This window comes from Mesoplodon mirus, assembly GCF_964341445.2.
Source record: "Mesoplodon mirus genome assembly, chromosome: 2".
Taxonomy (NCBI): domain Eukaryota; kingdom Metazoa; phylum Chordata; class Mammalia; order Artiodactyla; family Ziphiidae; genus Mesoplodon; species Mesoplodon mirus.
The window spans coordinates 150,652,509-150,671,217 of NC_138977.1; the positions used below are offsets into that span (position 1 = coordinate 150,652,509).

Sequence of the window (18,709 nt, forward strand, 5' to 3'; positions counted from 1 at the left end):
TTTTTGATCTATCTAATTTGCCCACCTTATTAGCTCTAGATACAACCATATGAGGCTTCAAAAGTTGGTAAGGATGAAAAATGGACTTTCATAATTCTGAATTGCTGCTATTTGAGTAAATTCAACAAGCACACACAAAAAAACTGGGCTCTTGGAATGTATCTGCAGGTAATAAGAGTGTCTTCAATGTATAATACAGAGCCAGCGGCCGTGCTCTTACCTGGTTGCAGGTATTGATGTCTATGCCCCCTTTGAGATATTCCACTACTTTGTCTAAGTTGCCTGCTCTGGCAGCACGGAGGAAGCTTGCATTGCTGTCAGACTGTGAGAAAAAGAAAAGACCTTTAGTGAATTACTGATAAAATGAAGACACATCAAAGACAGAAACACAAGAATGTTTGCACCATGCATCAGAAAAGCTTCAGTTGCACTGTGTCCATCGACAGATGAAAGGATAAAGAAGATGTGGCACATATATACAATGGAATATTACTCAGACATAAAAAGGAATGAAATTGAGTTATTTGTAGTGAGGTGGATGGACCTAGAGTCTGTCATACAGAGTGAAGTAAGTCAGAAAGAGAAAAACAAATACTGTATGCTAACACATATATGTGGAATCTAAAAAAAAAAGGTTCTGATGAACCTAGGGGCAGGACAGGAATAAAGACGCAGATGTAGAGAATGGACTTGAGGACACAGGGAGGAGGAAGGATAAGCTGGAACAAAGTGAGAGAGTAGCATTGACACATATACACTACCAAATGTAAAACAGATAGCTAGTGGGAAGCAGCTGCATAGCATAGGGAGATCAGCTCAGTGCTTTGTGACCACCTAGAGGGGTGGGATAGGGAAGGTGGGAGGGAGATGCAAGAGAGAGGGGATATGGGGATAAATGTATATGTATAGCTGATTCACTTTGTTATAAAGCAGAAACTAACACACCATTGTAAAGAAATTATACTGCATTAAAGATGTTAAAAAAAAAACAAAGAAAAGCTTCAGTTGCAAAATATTTCAATCCTGAGTTCAAAACACTGAATAATAATTCACAGTACAAGTCAGCAACTTCACAGTATTTCTAGAGAGATGTTTAAGGACATTAAAGTCAATAGGAAGTCAATACTCTGCTGTATTAAAGAGTATAAAAGAACAATAGAAATAAAAATAATTATTACCGCTTTACTCCAAATCTTCAGCCAATTTGAAGATGAATTTACACTACCCCCAAATCCAGTTATCCATTCATTTTAGCTTCAGGAAGCTAGTGACTTTATACTGAGCCTAACATCGAGCTAAAAAACAAATGAAATAAGCTACTGGGTTTCTTCTTTCTCTTCTTTTACTGTTTGGTTTTCAGATGCATCTGAGGGAGAGTACTGAGTATGGGTCACCTGACAGTTTGTCCTCATTATAAGGGAATAACAGAAAGCTCCAAGGATGCTTTGAGGAAAGCAGATAGCACTAGTTGGCAAGTGTGGACTGGGCCGATGCAAATTTTGTGATCCCAGTGATTTTGGAAAAACAAGATTAAATTTAAAACAGCTGACATAATATCAGGCTCAAATCTCTTGGTAAAGATGATCACTCTGGGTACAAAGTGCTTTTTAAGTCCTCATCTTGTGCCCATTCCTCTCAAAATCTGATTCTGGGAGAACAGCTGAATTTCCCCCACAAAAAGTCTCGGGGAGGCTACTCAAGAGATGTAGCCACAATCGCCCTGCCGCTCTGACTTGCTGACAAAGTCTGATTTTCAAACCTTAACACAAGGATGATGATAAACTTTCGTTAGGTTCCAAGACACTGGCATCATTTTATAGTTCTTTGGGTGGTACAACATCTGACTACAGAGAAAATGGTAACATGAAAAGGGACCTACTAGGAATTAAGATTCAGGTGGGGCAGCTCTTAATCCATCCTCCTCCTCAGTAGGCTGCCCTGCCCTCCCTCGAAGAATGGACTTGGCCAGGGCCCTTGGCACACTCTGTCAGGCCTATTTATTTTGACTGGTGATGACGTACGGAGATAGAAATGGAAGCGTTTTTCTCTGGGAGTCTCAAATACAGAATTATTTGCATACCATTAAAATGATTTACACAGGGGAAGACTGAAAACCCTAGGACGAAATTACCTCATATTTAACCCAAATACCACAATGGCGTATAAATTTACAAATAATATAGGTAATTTATGAGGATTTGAGAGGTATGACTGAAATCTACACATCTGGAATTCATGCTCGGAGTCTTTACAAATGTACCCTGGTATGACTAACATCGCACTGTTTCTCGTCCCGCCTGCCCTGCTACGATGCCTCATGCTGCATCCTTCCTGAAAGCTGTGCCCATGGCAGGGTGCCCCAAGTATATCTGCAATGCTGCAGGGACTGAATTATGACTCGTTTTTAAATGCCTATTCTATGAATGTATTTTGCGGCTTGCAGCAAATTCTAAATTCCAGGAAGATTTTCCGCCTTCAGGTTTCTTGCCGCAGTACTTTAAAGCGAAACATTATACTCTGCAGCATGTTCTGTCAATATCCCACAAGAAACAGCATTTACTAAAAAACAACCAAAATTAAGTAATATTAGGTCACAGAAAGTATGATGTTATTTCCCATAGATTTTTAAAATAAATGTTATTTCCCATAGATTTTTAAAATAAATCCACATGCTCTATATTATATTAAAGAGGATGCCTAGAAAGTACTTCCATCTTATACATGAAGCTTCATAATTATAGGTAACATTTATGAGTGTTTACTGTGGACCAGGCACAGAGCTAAGAAGTCATATGCATTATATAATTATTACAATAAAACTAGGAGAAAGGAACTATTATTACGCTCATTTAATAGGTGAGGAAAGAGGCTTGGAAAATTTCCAAGGTCACATAATTTTTCAGTGGAAGATTCAAGATTTAACTCATGTTTATCAGCCTCAAAGCTAGTCTTATCTGCTACTCTACCTCATCCCTGCAAAGTATCAAAGCAGATGTTAGTACAAATACCTAACTTATGAGCTATAAGTTTGTTTCATTTGTAATAACCTCAGTATGCCCTTGGTCTACATATTCGCTCTGTAAATCATGGCACTTGCTAAACAGAGTGTCTTAGCTGGAGAGGGAATTCTTGGCAGACAGCCCTAGCCTCAAATTTATCAGCCATCTATGCACCTAGAAAAATGAAGAGCTGGCTTGAGACAAACTAATTAGAAACATACTCACTTGGGAATAAAGAAAGAGATGGTAAAGTACACACTGCATTAAAAAGCCAGTTGACTGTCTCTCTCTACATGTCTAACATGACTAAACTCATGAACTAAGATCAGGGTGCTCTATTATTCTTGTAAAAAAAAAAAAAAAAAAAAAGAATGCCATGAACAAGTAGAGCCAGAAGGGACACTTTAGGGATGAAGAAACACCTGGAGACACCTTGTGGAAGCTTACAGAGGCAACTGTTGGTATGAAGGGGGCTTCTGGCATCACGGAGGGGAATCTATTAGACCCTCTTAGAACCTTCTCTAGGGACTGGGCATGACATTGAGGATTGCTTTTGCTGTTACATAACAACACGTTTTAATAACTATTTTTCTCTTTTCTGAATCAAACTACTAAAAAGTAGAGGCAAGTCAAAGACTTACAGCCAGTCCCTGGAATTTTAGCAAAAAATGCTCCCAGTGCTTTAGAGGGGCTAGAGACAGTGGAAGTGTAACATCTGAGCCATCCTGCCAGGGACCTCTTCAACAGTTGAGTCACAGTAGATTTTGCTATAACTTGGATTCTTCTAGAACCCCACTAAGGGATTGAGTTTTCCCAAAGTGAGAAAATGTATTAGAAATGCATTTTGCAAAAGCAAATAAGTGTGTTATTATAAAACGGTTCCAGAGCATGAGTTTCAAGAACAAAATTCAAATGAGACTTCAAAATTTATATGGAGATATTGACATCTTTGAAGGTTTAAAGTATAGACCAGCATGGAAGTATATATTTTTCTCCTACTTCCACATAAACACATGCAAACCCTATGCTACAAAGAGGTCAATCTGTGATTAAAGCTCTTAACACAAGAGCTTAGGATAAACAGCAGTCAGTCTGGTTACCTTCAATCAACACAGAGATAAAAGAGGATTCAGGGACTCATGGTGAGAGATGCAGCAATTTTTACCATGCTATGTTTCCCTCTGAGTATGACAAAAGTAAGAATTTAAAAATTAAAATTAGGTATTAGTAGGGGAGAAGCATGCTTTCAAAATAGACTGTTGTCTCTTGCCTCAACCAGGAGATTTCACACATAAAAAGTACAAGAAAGAGAAAATGAGGCAATAGCAATTCCTTTGGGGGAAAAGTCTCAGACAAATAGACTAACCTCTTTCTGCTTTGCTGCTTTAGGTCCCTAGAACTATCAATCCTAAAACCAATTGTACTTATGCCTATAAAGTGTGGCTCTGGACAAGGCATTCAAATGCTGAGCTCCACTTATTTTAATCTGCAACAGATGGATGTCATTAAAACTTGTCCCCTTTTCAACCTGAGTGTGTCATCTCAAGCCGAGAAAGAAAAATTTCCTCTTCAGTTCTTCTTGACACAGTTCTGTACACTTTTGATCAGAATGTTAGAAAAACAAAACTTTCTCAGCATCCAGCAGGGTGGACATGAAAGGCAAGGAGGAATGTGCATTCACAGAGCCACATTATGTCCTAAACGAGTGCTTCCCCGAAGGGCCCAGGGGCACACTCACAGAGATTCATGAGTTTGCTCCGAGATTTTGTAAAACTTCTATGCTTACAGTTCAATAACAAGCTAATAAGGAGAATATAAGCATGTTCCAGGTCATCTAGATGGCTACCCTTTAACTGAGTACAACCATATAATTTTGGTATATGCCTTTGTGTTTATAATTCAGTGCATAACAGTTGAAATAAGGATGGAATATAGACAGATGCATGGGATGCAAAATATTTTGCCATGGGACAGAGACTGATCAGAGAATCTGGCCATCATACAAGGTAGGATGTACCAAAAGAACCTGAGCACAGCACTCAGTAGTACATTAAAGCTGCAAATAACAACAGGCTCAGATGCTATCTTTGTATGATCCAACTTGCCTGGACTATTAGCAGTGACTGTAACAGAAAATCCAGAGTAAAATGTTTTTCAGTTCCCAGTTGCAGCTTTTTTTTGGATTAGGTACACATCTTTACCACAATACTAATTTCATCTCCAAGTAAATGAAGAGACCTTTAAATGATTATCAAATGGCATGCCATTAAAATTGGCATTGGCAAAGTTCTCTAATCACTTTAACTATCCTGAAGTAGGAAACAAAGCCTTAAATGTATTAATAATGGTTGTACAACATGCTTATAAAATGTACACTCTATATTATCTTTATTGAAGTCAAATTCAGAAATGTATTATAGAAATCTTAGGTTAAATCTTTTTACTGTTAAATCCAACACCTGTGATTTAGTTTTAGACAATCCTATCCATTCTATTACATTGGTGTTATTTATTTGAATAATACTAGTTTTGTAGTTCTGTTCATGCTTAATTTGTACAACTTTCTTTTTAGTAATGGTCTAAGAGTTTAAGGAATTTTATGTAGTTTTATTTTTGCACTTAAATTAACGCTATAGGGCATTCCCTGGCGGTCCAGTGGTTAGGACTCCATGCTCTCACTGCCAAGGGCCCAGGTTCAATCCCTGCTCGGGAAATTAAAATCCCACAAGCCTCACAGCATGGCCAAAAAAAAAAGTCTTTTTTATTTAAAAAAAATAAATTAACACTACAATAAAAATAACAGCACTGGAGGTCACAAACTTTTTTTATACTTCAAAAGAGAGGAATACATTATTCAAGTTTGAGAAGCAGGCATCCTCTAGTGTGAGTCAGCCACCAGCCTCAGCTAGCCTAGGGAGTGACATGGGGCACCTCCCCTCACAGCCTCTGGCTTATCCTGTACCCTCCACAAATATTTGCTGACTGATTAACCATAGGAAAGCACATGCTTCTTGTGGAATTTAGGGAATTTGCTTATTTTCTTAGGATGCAGTTATTCCTTTGTAAAAACAGGGTCATTTACCTGCCTACTCCAAGATCCACATTTTTATAGTAATACAAAATAAATAAAATATATTAAAGTTACTTGAAGGGAAAACCTTTAATATATACATAATGAAATAAGGGACATTTCTACAATTCCTTAGGTCTTTTCCCAGGAATGTTGGATAAGTTAAAACCATGTCCAGCAAATCATGAGTTGTATGATCTTGAGTCTTTGTGGGTCTTAATTTCCTTATCAAAAAATAAATGTATTTTATAGAGTTGCTGGGAGAATGAAATAAGATTTGAAGATGCTTAGCTCAATGACAGGCACAGAGGACACTGACCGAGTTTTTTTAATAATTGTAGTTTTTCTTGTAAATGATAAAGGCAAAACAACAATGACAAATCAAAGGATAGATGCATACACATTATCTTCTTTAAATAAAAAGGTTGTTGCCAGAAGACCAGAGTGTTTGAAAATATTTTGCTGTGTGCAGGTACAAAAGGAAAAAAGGAAGGCAGACCTGGGTGTGGTCTGTCTCCAAAGATGAAGATTTTACAAAACACCCTCTTTGTGATATATGAATGCTTTCACTTAAATAATCATACTTTTGTATAGGGACTGCTGGATTGCTTAAATGTTTTAGCTCTTTTAGTAGCTCAAATTGTTATCACCATCTTGTCATAAACCAAAAATTGGGGGGCAACTGAGAACCGCACACTAGATGTACTGAAATATTTCAGAAAGAATTCCACAAGTTGCCTTCCTGCAGTTAGAACATATAAATGACCAATAAAACACTTTATACCATGAAATCCTACTTAATTTCAATTCAGCTGGACACTAATAACAAAAATTGCTATAAACCATAAGTTTGTACACTGTAGCTCAACCATGCTGATTAAGCTCCATTTTTAGCATCATTTCAATAGGTCTTTACACTGCTCTTAAATGGGAAATGCAGAAGGAGCTATGATCTTCAGAAAGAAATAATGCAATTTCTCTAAAGACTGTTCCTACTTCAGTGACCTATGTTTTAAGAAAATTGGTTCAGGCATAGGTGTTTCTATTTTACTTTCAAAATGTTACTTAACAGACTTCCCTGGTGGTCCAGTGTTTAAGACACTGTCCTTCCAATGCAGGGGGTACGGGTTCGATCCCTGGTCAGGGAACTAAGATCCCACATGCCGCATGGTGAGGTCAAAAAAATAATAATAATAATGAAATAAATGTGTTTTAAAAAATAAATAAAATAAAATAAAATGTTACTTAAGATAATTAATGATTAACACATTAAATTAATTATTAACACATAAAATATCAAAACAATAACTAAATTCTGCCTGCATATTTTAAGTAAATATCTTTTTGATATGTGAGATAATTTGGAATTACACTTTTATATAAAGACAAAGTTTTTTTTCCCTTAACTTAGTATTACACTTTGACACTGATTTTTCACTAGTATGCTAAAATTATTTCATTATCAGTGTCTTCCCTGAGATTATCATCCATGAAAAGAAAGAACTGCCTATAGCATACCAATTCCATCCCTTTCAAAGCATTAAGAATATTTTGCAATACTATGTAGAGATTCATGAATCCCTTGTACAATTCTTACACTTCAAAAAAGAGTCAATCTAGAATATTACATAACAGTGGGAACACAAGTGAATGAACCATATCCACGTGGAACATCGACAGATCTCACACAAAAAAAAGGCTAAGCAAAATAAGTCAGACCCAAAAAGGACATCTTTATGATTCCATTTATTAAAGTTCAAAAACTGACAAAACTAATCTATACCGTTAGAAGTCAGAATAGTAGTTTCTGGAAGTAGGCAGGAAGGGCCTTCTGGTTGCTGGTAATATCATAGTTCTACCTGCTCATTCTGGGTGTTGTTAAATGGGTATGTAAACTTTGTGAGAAATATCAAGATAAACAATATAATTTATGCATTTTTCTGTATGTATGTTATAATTAAATGAAACATTTACTTTAAAAAGATGGTGACACTGAAAAATAAGTTGTTCCTAACTTACACAATAGTGACAAAATCACTGAAGAGTAAATAGATGAAAAAATTAGTATTCAAAATCAGTATCTTTTTCTTACTATGGAGGCAATTTTTCTAATGCAGACTATTCATATTATGCAAGGCTTTTAATGAAAATTTTATTTGCATATATTTAAGGTGCTACACAGTCTAAGAGAAAATGCAGACTACTAAATGCCCATGGCTTTGTGCTTGAACCCAGAAGAAGGTTGTTGCTAACTCAAATTCTACAGCATCTTTTTATTATACTGTACAAATAGTACTCCTCTGGTCTTCAAAAATATTTACTACAAATCCAAGAAGACCAGGTCTGGTTCAGAGATCTCGGTTGTTACGTCTTCTGGGATAAATATAAGTAAGTTCTAAGAGACAATTTTATACCTTAAAAAAATTTCTGTACACTCATTTTCTGTGTCACTCACTTTTCTGAAAACTGAATCAAAATATTAATAATGTGACAATATCTTTCTCAATAAATTAGAAATACTGCAAGAACACAAAACTAGTAGGAACAAAAACCCTAAATCAGAAAAAAAAAGTTGTGATATATATTTGATAAATATTTTATACTTCAGATTCCCTGCGATTTTGAAATTTTAAAATGCTTATATATTTTTATAGATATTCATTTTAAAATAATTATTGAACAGAAGAAATAGGAATTCCTGAGTTAGTATATTATGAGACAGTAAAAGTCTATCTTGCAAAGTAACTGTTCTGCTGACATGAGTTTGGTTCCATAAGATGTTTCTACAACTAGGCTCAATTTGAAGATGTCAATACAGTGAGACATTAAAACTTTCACTAAAATGGGAACTTTTACAGAGATAGGTAGAAACTTTCTTAAGTTTCTTAAGTTAACTTGCTTATGTCTCAGTTTCCTATTGAACTTTATTATAAGTTGAAAATTTAAGCAACTTCTCCTAAGGCAGGGAAATCAACAAGTTTTGATTACTTGTATTCTAGACATATGCTCTGCCTATGACTCCAAAACACCTACAGAACTCAGAAGTCCTATCACAAAATAAAACACACCAATTTTTTTTCTGAATTTAAATGGGAAAATGGTAAATTTGTAGATGGAAATATTTGTGGCTCCTCCACAACATTGACAAATCTAAGAAAATCAGAATAATGAGGGAAACATTTTGCTGTCACTGTAGGTCAGACATCAGATTACATAATTGGAGGATCATCTTAAAAATTTAAATTGAAGAACACTGCAACTGAATGCTTCAGATTGTCTCAAAGGATAAGACGCTCTTTGAGAGGCTTCAGTTACATGAACAGATTTTTTTTAACATCTTTATTGGAGTATAATTGCTTTACAATGGTGTGTTAGTTTCTGCTGTATAACAAAGTGAATCAGCTATACATATACATACATCCTCATATCCCCTCCCTCTTGTGTCTCCCTCCCACCCTTCCTATCCCACCCCTCTAAGTGGTCACAAAACACTGAGCTGATCTCCCTGTGCTATGTGGCTGCTTCCCACTAGCTATCTATTTTACATTTCGTAGTGTATATATGTCAATGCCACTCTCTCACTTCATCTCAGCTTACCCTTCCCCCTCCCGTGTCCTCAAGTCCATTCTCTACGACATGAACAGATTTAAGACATTATTGCTTTGGTTAGGTAAGCACCTTAATGATTGCTTTAGCTATTAAACTATTTATCAGGAGTTAATATTTCTTCCTAAAGAGTGTATCATGCTTTGAGAATATGGCATATGATTAGGAGATTATGACACCCCACTTTCATCACTGGTTCCTCTTGAGGTAGAAATATCTTGTCACACCATGTTTTAATGCCATATACAACCACTAACACTATTGGGTGAACTGATACATTTGAAAAGTTCTGCTTTACCTTTTTTTTTGACTTTTTAAAAAAAAATTTTTACTGGGGTATAGTTGATTTACAATGTTGTGTTACTTTCTGCTGTACAGCAAAGTGAATCATATACATATACATGTATCCACTCTTTTTAAAATTCTTTTCCCATATAGGTCATTACAGAGTACTGCTTTACTTTTTATGTTCAAAATGTTGACAATGCAAAGACAAGCAAAATATTCTACAAATCTTATACTGAATATTATACTTTCTCTATAATATTCCCTAAATTTTCAATATCTAATGTAACATGGATATCTGCATTTAACATGCCAACAATAAAAATAATGAAAATCTAGAGCTCCACAATAGAAATTTAATAACACATACCATATCTATATAGGATTGAATTCTAAACGGTTCTCTATTATTGCTTTGGGATCTCCAATTGGTTTTGTGTGTAAAATAATGAAGCATTATTTTTAAAACAATCTGTATCCCAGGTCTAATATCTTTCCTAATTTTCAATGAGCTGGACATCTCTGTAAAAATGTTCTGCCAGCATCTTAAACTCAAACGAACATGGGCCAAAACATGGAAGAGCTTATCAAGCTTTTATGCTGTGTACACAAACCTCCAAAGGAATTTCCCTTTGGCCCACAGCTGGCCATAAAAAGAGTAGGTTTTATAAATGAATAATAACCTACTATAATAATACTTGGGTCAGGAGAAAAAAGAGAGACCTTTTGATATAATTTGGCAACAATAGTTTATTTAATGCTTTCTTTAAGAAATCTTCTCTACAGGAAACTCTTCATTCCCTGACTAATCAGTGTGTTAAAATATTACAGGGCATTTGGAGGGAAAGATATATTAGAGTTTATCCCACTGCTATACTTAAATATCAGGATAAATGGAACTGAATTAGGTTTTAGTCTCCTTTGAAGACCTTTAGAACTGTCAGGATATGAAAAAGCCAAACCCAACCAAGTGAAAATATCTTTCATCAATTCTTTATTATGCCAGGCATCCGACAGTGTTAATTTACTATTGCCACCTTGAGGTAGGCACCAAATTTCTATCCCCATTGGTCTGATTATTCATCTTCAGACCATCTGCTCTGAAACAAACATCACTCAAACAGAAGCAGCTTCGTGACACAGCACAGATGAGGCGCTGACCGCAGCCCCACATACTGCATACACTAAAAAGAGGACTGTTTCTCTTGCATCGAATTATTCAAGATGGAACAACAAGAAAATATACTCTTGGAATGAAAGCTTCACAGTGGCTTACCTCATTATATGACCACTATTTTAAAAGAACTTGCACATATTTTTGTATCCTTACACTGTTGATTTTAGTGTAGCCCTGTTAACATGCACATGGAAACAGAAAAGGGCTTTCTGTTTACCACAGTCCAGTGTACATCTGTAGTTGTCAGTCAGATGGATTTTCTAGGGGGTATCACTTAATTACAGCTCAGCAAACATACACAGTAACAACCTGACTCTACTTGTTTAAATGTAATTCTGAACTCATACTGTTTTCAAAAAAGACTAATTTAGAGAAAATGCATCAAAACTGAGCTGCTAACTCAATTTTTTTATTTTATTTTTTTGAGTGCATAAGTTCTGCAATATTAATGTCTACTCCAGAATAAATAAGAATTTGAATTCATCACTTTCTAAAAAAAAGTGATTCAAGATCAATTTTTGTCCCAAGACAATATTTTAATTTTATAGGAATAATAGACCCAAGAACTCTATTTGTGCCACCCTTGGAGTTTCTATGTTTTTGGAAATCTTTCTAATTACTGGGTGTCAGAAATTTCAGCATGATAATCATGTTGTTTATTAGAAATAATCTGTGTCTCTAGTCCCTTTGGTTAAACTGCTACTAAGTTCATTGTCATCTGTAAAATGCAAAAGCCCTTCTTTCTAATGTGCATATAATTTTTGAGAAGTTGTTTATTCAACCCATTCTCCTAAGTATGTGGGTCCCAAAGGAGCATGGACAGTTTTCAGACTCTTTCGCACATTTCTGATGATTTACATGGAAAGCAAAATTGCAATTCTCAAAAAATCTGCATCATCCTAAATGTAATATAGAAAATCATTTTTACATTCATTTCTTGACCCTCACCATGCTGGTCTGTGATGAATGTCAACAGACCTGTTAAAAATTAAATTAAAAATTTTAAAAACCTAAAGAATATGCAACATGTATGCTGTATAAGAAGTAAATAACTTCCAGTTTGACTCACTTTATTAACTTGATTAAATTTCTGAAAAGATCTATAGTTGTACCTATCTAAACGTGTACATATTGGAAAAATCACAGCTTCAGGGGACTTCCCTGGTGGTGCAGTAGTTAAGAATCTGCCTTCCAATGAGGGGACGTGGGTTCAATCCCTGTTCGGGGAACTAAGATCCCACATGCCGCGGGGCAACTAAGCCCACGTACCACAACTACTGAACCCGCACACTCTAGAGCTCGTGTGCCACAACTAGAGATAAGCCCGTGCACCACATGAAAAGATCTCGCATGTCACAACGAAGCTCCCGCATGCCACAACTAAGACTCGACACAGCCAAATAAATAAATTAATTAAAAAAAAAATCATAGCTTCAGTTTGGAAAAAAGTGAAAATAAATTAGTCAAACAACAGATTACTTTGATAATAAATATTATATATAGAATGGCTAAACAACAAGGTCCACTCTATATAGCACAGGGAACTATATTCAGTATCCTATAATGAACCATAATGAAAAAGAATATATATATATATATATATATATGAAACTGTCACTTTGCTATACACCTGAAACTAACACAACATTGTAAATCAACTATGTTTCAATAAAAAATAAAATTTAAAAAATTAGTTAAAATAATTTAACCAGCTCCTAACAACCAGGCTAAGACAAATATTTTGGAAGCACCTATTGTATGTCAGGCAGTGTGCAAGGGATTAAATGTAGAAAAAATAAACATGATCCATCCCTTCAAAAGATTTTAAGATCTGCATTAAAAAAATTTTTTAGCTGCAACATATTCCATGAATTAGATAGAAATGGGTAAAAGTGGATCCAGGGAGATCCATTTAGAGACAGTAGTCCAAGCGATAGATGCTTGTTTTGTTTTACAAATATATTTTACATTTAGATATAGATTAGGAATAGCAACATAGCATTTAATAAAGTTCCTGGTGATAAGTTAGGTGGAAAACATAGCAGGCACAGGGACTAATGAGTGCAACATCATAGTGGTAGGAAAGAACACAGTATGAAGAAAATTATAAGTAATGCAGTGTGTGTGAATTATAAAGATCGTGTTGGAAATGAGAAAGAAGTAAAATTCTCAAAGTAAGGCAGGGCCCAGACCATGAATGTTCTTATATACCTTCATAAGAAGGCTGAGCATTACCCTCTAAGTGAAAGGACAGGAAAAGCCAAGATCAGAATACTGTTTCAAAATAATCACCCTATAACATATGGAAGATGAGTTAGAGGGGAGTCTGTGAGACAATCTGGGATACTATTGCAACAGTTCTGGCGAGCAGTATATCAGGGACAGCAATGTGAAAAAAGTAACGATTTGTCATAGATGAAAGGAAAAGAAGCTATAAAACTTGGGGAAATTGAATTTAAGGGTTTATGGAAAAGAAATTTAGGAAAATTTGGCAACATCTAGCTTTGGCATGTAATGAGCGACATTACTAATCAAGACCAGAAATTTGGGGAAACAGAATACCCTAAAATTGGAGAGAACACAATAGCTTGGTTTTGGTCTGGTGAAATTTGATGTGCTATCACGGCATGGTAGTGTGTTGAGAATGCAAGACTAAAAAATCCAGGAGAAGATATGGACTACAGACAGAGGCCACAGCCTAACCTCTGGGAGATGGTCTGGGTTTTTTGGAGCAATACTGGATTTTGCTTCATTCCTTACCATTTCTCTGTCAATAAAACTCCTGGGAATAGGGAAGCACTTCTTGTATTGCCTCTGGAAGCAAATACTGTTGACCTATCAACATCTTGCATTAAATGCCAGGAAGTGCTGATAAAATAAAAAATTGTAAGATGTATGTATACTGCAGTATATGTGTATACATATACACCAGTGAGACTAAAATAGATTTCTGTACAGGAGATTTTGCATGAGCTCAGAATACTAATTTCATGCAGCTGACATTTCCCTATAAGACCAGGGTACAACTGAGCTATTGCTTTATCCACAATGGATGTGACCTGCTGTAACTTTCTAAATTTACCCTTGTGCTATGAACTGCAATTATCTAGACTAGTTTGAGCTATTCAATTCTAACTCTATGCAAGGTAAAGAGCTTCCGTAACTTTACACTGAAATGTAAAAAGAGGATGGAAAACTGGCTTTAAAAAGGAATGTGTTTAATTAATTACAGTACATGACACATGGCAATGGAAAAAGACTAGCAAATCAAGTATTTGTAGCTTGCACTGCCTTTTTTCTTTTTAAAAATATTTTAGCTTATACTACAAAATCCCTCAGTTGGAAATCAGTCAATAAAAACCCCTCTGGTTATTACTGCATTTCAGAGAATATCTGAACTTCTTCTGAGGCAGCTATCAAAACAAATTCTTGATTTGTTGGGTTAAGAGCATTGGCATCAACTCCAAAGAGAATTTTGAAAAGTAAGGAAACTCAAAATTTAAACATAACTAAAAACAAAAATAGGGTTAATTTATCTCATGAAACTAAGCTTTGGTTCAGATACCCAAGACCATTTTTTTAAAAAATCGGGCTTAAGCCAGCCAGGTTTAATGAGAAATGGAGAATTCTCTGTTAGTTGTTTTTTATTATTTGACTTCTACGAAAAGTTGTATTAAGTGGATCCTATGGGCGTATTCCCCAAAGGCTTGGGATAACTTCTTCACAACACCCTCCCAACCTACCCTTCTCCCCTCAAGTTTGACCAAGTTCCTTTACTCTGGGGTCCCATAACATGCTGAGAATTCAGTCATTCATAAATGTTTGTTGACTACTAGTTATAAGCACAACACTACACTAGATATTGTGAATGGCTCTAGCAGGATCCCCAAATTATCTGTTTACATATGTATCTCCCCAGCTATCCTGGTCCTCCAGGATAGATGAGGCCATGACTTCCTCACCTTTGTGTCTCCACTGCCCAGCACAGGTCCCAACACAGAGTAGATCAATAAATACTTGTGGAAATAAAACAAAATAAAGGAAGAACTTCAACAAAGTGAAGGTGGCCAAATAGACACACGAAGCAGCATTGGTCTGTATGAATTAAACTAGTGAAAAGTTTGCTGAATCAAGGCTTCCCTGGTGGTGCAGTGGTTGAGAGTCTGCCTGCCGATGCAGGGGACACGGGTGCCTGCCCCGGTCCGGGAGGATCCCACATGCCGCAGAGCCGCTGGGCCTGTGAGCCATGGCCGCTGGGCAAGTTTGGTGAATCAAGTAAATTTATATAGACTTACTAAATTGTAAAGCTTGATTTTAAATCCTGATTAGCAAAATTTATACGTGTTATGTTAATTCTATTAGATAACCACAATAAAACCAAATCCTGTCTAACTCTTCCTAAGGGTAAGTGAATAAAGAATAATGGGTCAGGATGCCCTCCATCTGTATAATTATTATCTTACAATTGAAATCATGGGAAAATGACTGTACTTAGCAATGGAATTGATTAGACAGGCTATGGAGCTCAACATTCTCTGACCTTAATTAGTTTAACAGATAATTGCCAACTCTGACATTAGTAATGAAATTAAACATAGAAAGAAATGGTATCATACTGATACTGACTACACAGAATCATTAGTATCCTGTTTCTCAGAAATAAGAAACTATAATTTTGTTCTTTTCTGGGGGGAAAACTTTACATAGAGCAATAACATAAGCTTTTATTATTGTATAAATTATCCAAAGAAGAGGGGAATTACTGAATGCATAACAACATATGGTAATATACTGCACTATCCCCAGAAGTTACAGTAAGACTAACTTCTAAATAAAAGAGATCATTGGTATGTTTAAATTATTCAATGAAGATACAGAGGAGAGAGGCTGTTTTCTTTTAGAATTATTATGCATGTAAAATTCACCTCACTTCAGTCATAGGTAAAACTATATATTTAATTCTACCTCTACATTCTCATATAAATATCTACCTGTAATATGACATGTAAAATTAAACTATCCTATTTGTGCATATGTGTATGTGTGGTATGTGTGTGTAAGAATGTGTGTGGAGAGTGGGAGAGTCATATATCCCACCAGTCAGAACAAAATTATAACTTCTCTTGAAGACAGAAGCTATGCCTTATAATTCTAGAATTTCCAAAGCATAGTTTAGTGCCTAAAATATATTAGCCAATAAAGATGATTATGGTGACAACAGAACCTTGGGCAGAGCAATATCATATTTTTTAGTCTTATGCAAAGCTGAGAACAGGTAACATAGATGCAAGATATTCTAGTTTTAATTGCTCAAAACTTAAATTTAGAAATTAAAGAAAAGTTAGATTACTTTTGTACATATAAAAATATAGCATTAGAACTTTTTTTGCAAAGCAGTAAACTGTAGCCACAAAGACCTCATTTGTCCACCAAAATTAACTTAGTTGATATATCAATATTTTTTCTTAAATATTAACAGCATAGAACCTTATTTTTGGTCCTTGACTAAGAAGCAGGTGGCAGGCTACATTTGTCTTAGTAATTAAAGGCCAAAACTTGTGAAACTAAAAGATACTAAGATTTTCATTCAAAAGATGTTTAGCCATATATGAAAAACTCATAGCTAACATCATAGTCAATTGTGAAAAGCTGAAAGCATTTCCTCTAAGCTCAGGAACAAGACAAGGATACCCACTCTCACCACTTTTATTCAATATAGTATTGGATGTCCTAGGCAGAGCAATCAGAAAAGAAAAAACTAAAATGAATCCAAATTGGAAAGGAAGAAGTAAAACTGTCAATGTTTGCAGATGACATGATACCATACATATAGAAAATCCTAAAGATGCCACCAGAAAACTACTAGAGTTCATCAATGAATTTGGTAAAGTTGCAAGGTACAAAATTAATATACATAAATTGTTGCATTTTGATAGATTAACAATGAAATATCAGAAAGAGAAATTAAGGAAACAATTCCATTTACCATCACATCAAAAAGAATAAAATACCTAGGAATAAACCTACCTAAGGAGGTAAAGGACCTATACTCAGAAAACTCTAAGACACTAATGAAAGAAATTGAAGATGACACAAACAGATGGAAAGATATACCATGTTCTTGGATTGGAAGAATTAATATTGCTAAAATAACCATACTGCCCAAGGCAGTCTACAGATTCAATGCAATTCCTATCAAAATACCAATGGCATTTCTCACAGAACAAGAACAAATAATTTAAAAATTTATATGGAAACACAAGAGATCTCAAATAGCCAAACAGTCTTGAGAAAGAATAACAGAGCTGGAGGAATCATACTCCCTGACTTCAGGCTATACTACAAAGCTATGAAAACAGTTTGATACTGGCCCAGAAACAGACACATAGATCAATGGAACAGAATAGAGAGCCCAGAAATAAACTCACACACTTATCGTCAGTTAATCTACAACAAAGGAGGCAAGAATATACAATGGAGAAAAGACTCTTCAATAAGTGGTGCTGGGAAAACTGGACAGCCACATGGAAAAGAAGTTAGAACATTCTCTAACACACACAAAAATAAACTCAAAAGGCACTAAATCCTAAATGTAAGATTGGAAACCATGAAACTCCTAAAGGAAAACAGGCAGAACACTCTTTGACATAAATTGTAGCAATATCTTTTTGGATCTGTCTCCTAAAGTAAAGGAAATAAAAGCAAAAATATACAAGTGAGACTTAATTAAACTTAAAAGCTTTTGCATAATAAAGGAAACCATCAACAAAATGAAAAGACAACCTACTGAATGAGAGAAAGTATTTACAAATGATATTACTGATAAGGGGTTAGTATCCAAAATATATAAAGAGCTCATACAACTCAACATCAAAAAAACAAACAACCCAATTAAAAAATGGGTAAAAGAACTGAATAGACATTTTTTCCAAAAAGGAAATGCAGATGACCAACAGGCACATATAAAGATGCTCCACACATCACTAATCACCAGGGAAATGCAAATCAAAATCACAGTGAGATATCACCTCACACCTGTCAGATGGCTATCATCAAAAAGAACACAAATAACACATGGCAAAAATGTGGAGGAAAGAGAACCCTTGTATACTGTTGGTGGGAATGTAAGTTGGTGCAGCCACGGTGGAAAACTGTAGAGAGGTTTCTCAAAAAGCTACAAATGGAACTACCATATGACCCAGCAATTCCACTCCTGGGCATATATATGAAAAAAAAAACAAAAACAAAAACATGAATTTGAAAAGATACATGCACCCCAATGTTCACAGCAGCATTATTTACAATTGCCAAGATATAGAAGCAACCTAAGTATACATCAACAGATGAATGGATAAAGAAGCCATGGTATATACATACAATGGAATACTACTCAGCCATAAAAAAGAATGAAATTTTGCCATTTGCAGCAACATGGATAGACTTGGAGGGTATTATGCTCAGAGAAATAAGTCACACAGAGAAAGACAAATACTGTATGATATCACTTATATGTGGAATCTAAAAAATACAACAAACTAGTGAATATAACAAAAAAGGAGACTCACAGATATA

At 35.3% G+C, this 18,709-nt stretch overlaps 1 protein-coding gene across 24 annotated transcripts in view; it reads right to left on the reverse strand.

Moving 5' to 3' along the window:
- ANK2 (ankyrin 2) overlaps positions 1–18,709 on the reverse strand; it is a 710,377-nt gene that overhangs the window by 222,340 nt on the left and 469,328 nt on the right. For all 24 annotated transcript variants that reach the window (XM_082640892.1, XM_082640897.1, XM_082640904.1 and 21 more), the window contains one exon: positions 221–322. In XM_082640892.1, the coding sequence (XP_082497018.1) occupies positions 221–322 (102 nt within the window). The remainder of the gene's footprint in view (positions 1–220; positions 323–18,709) is intronic.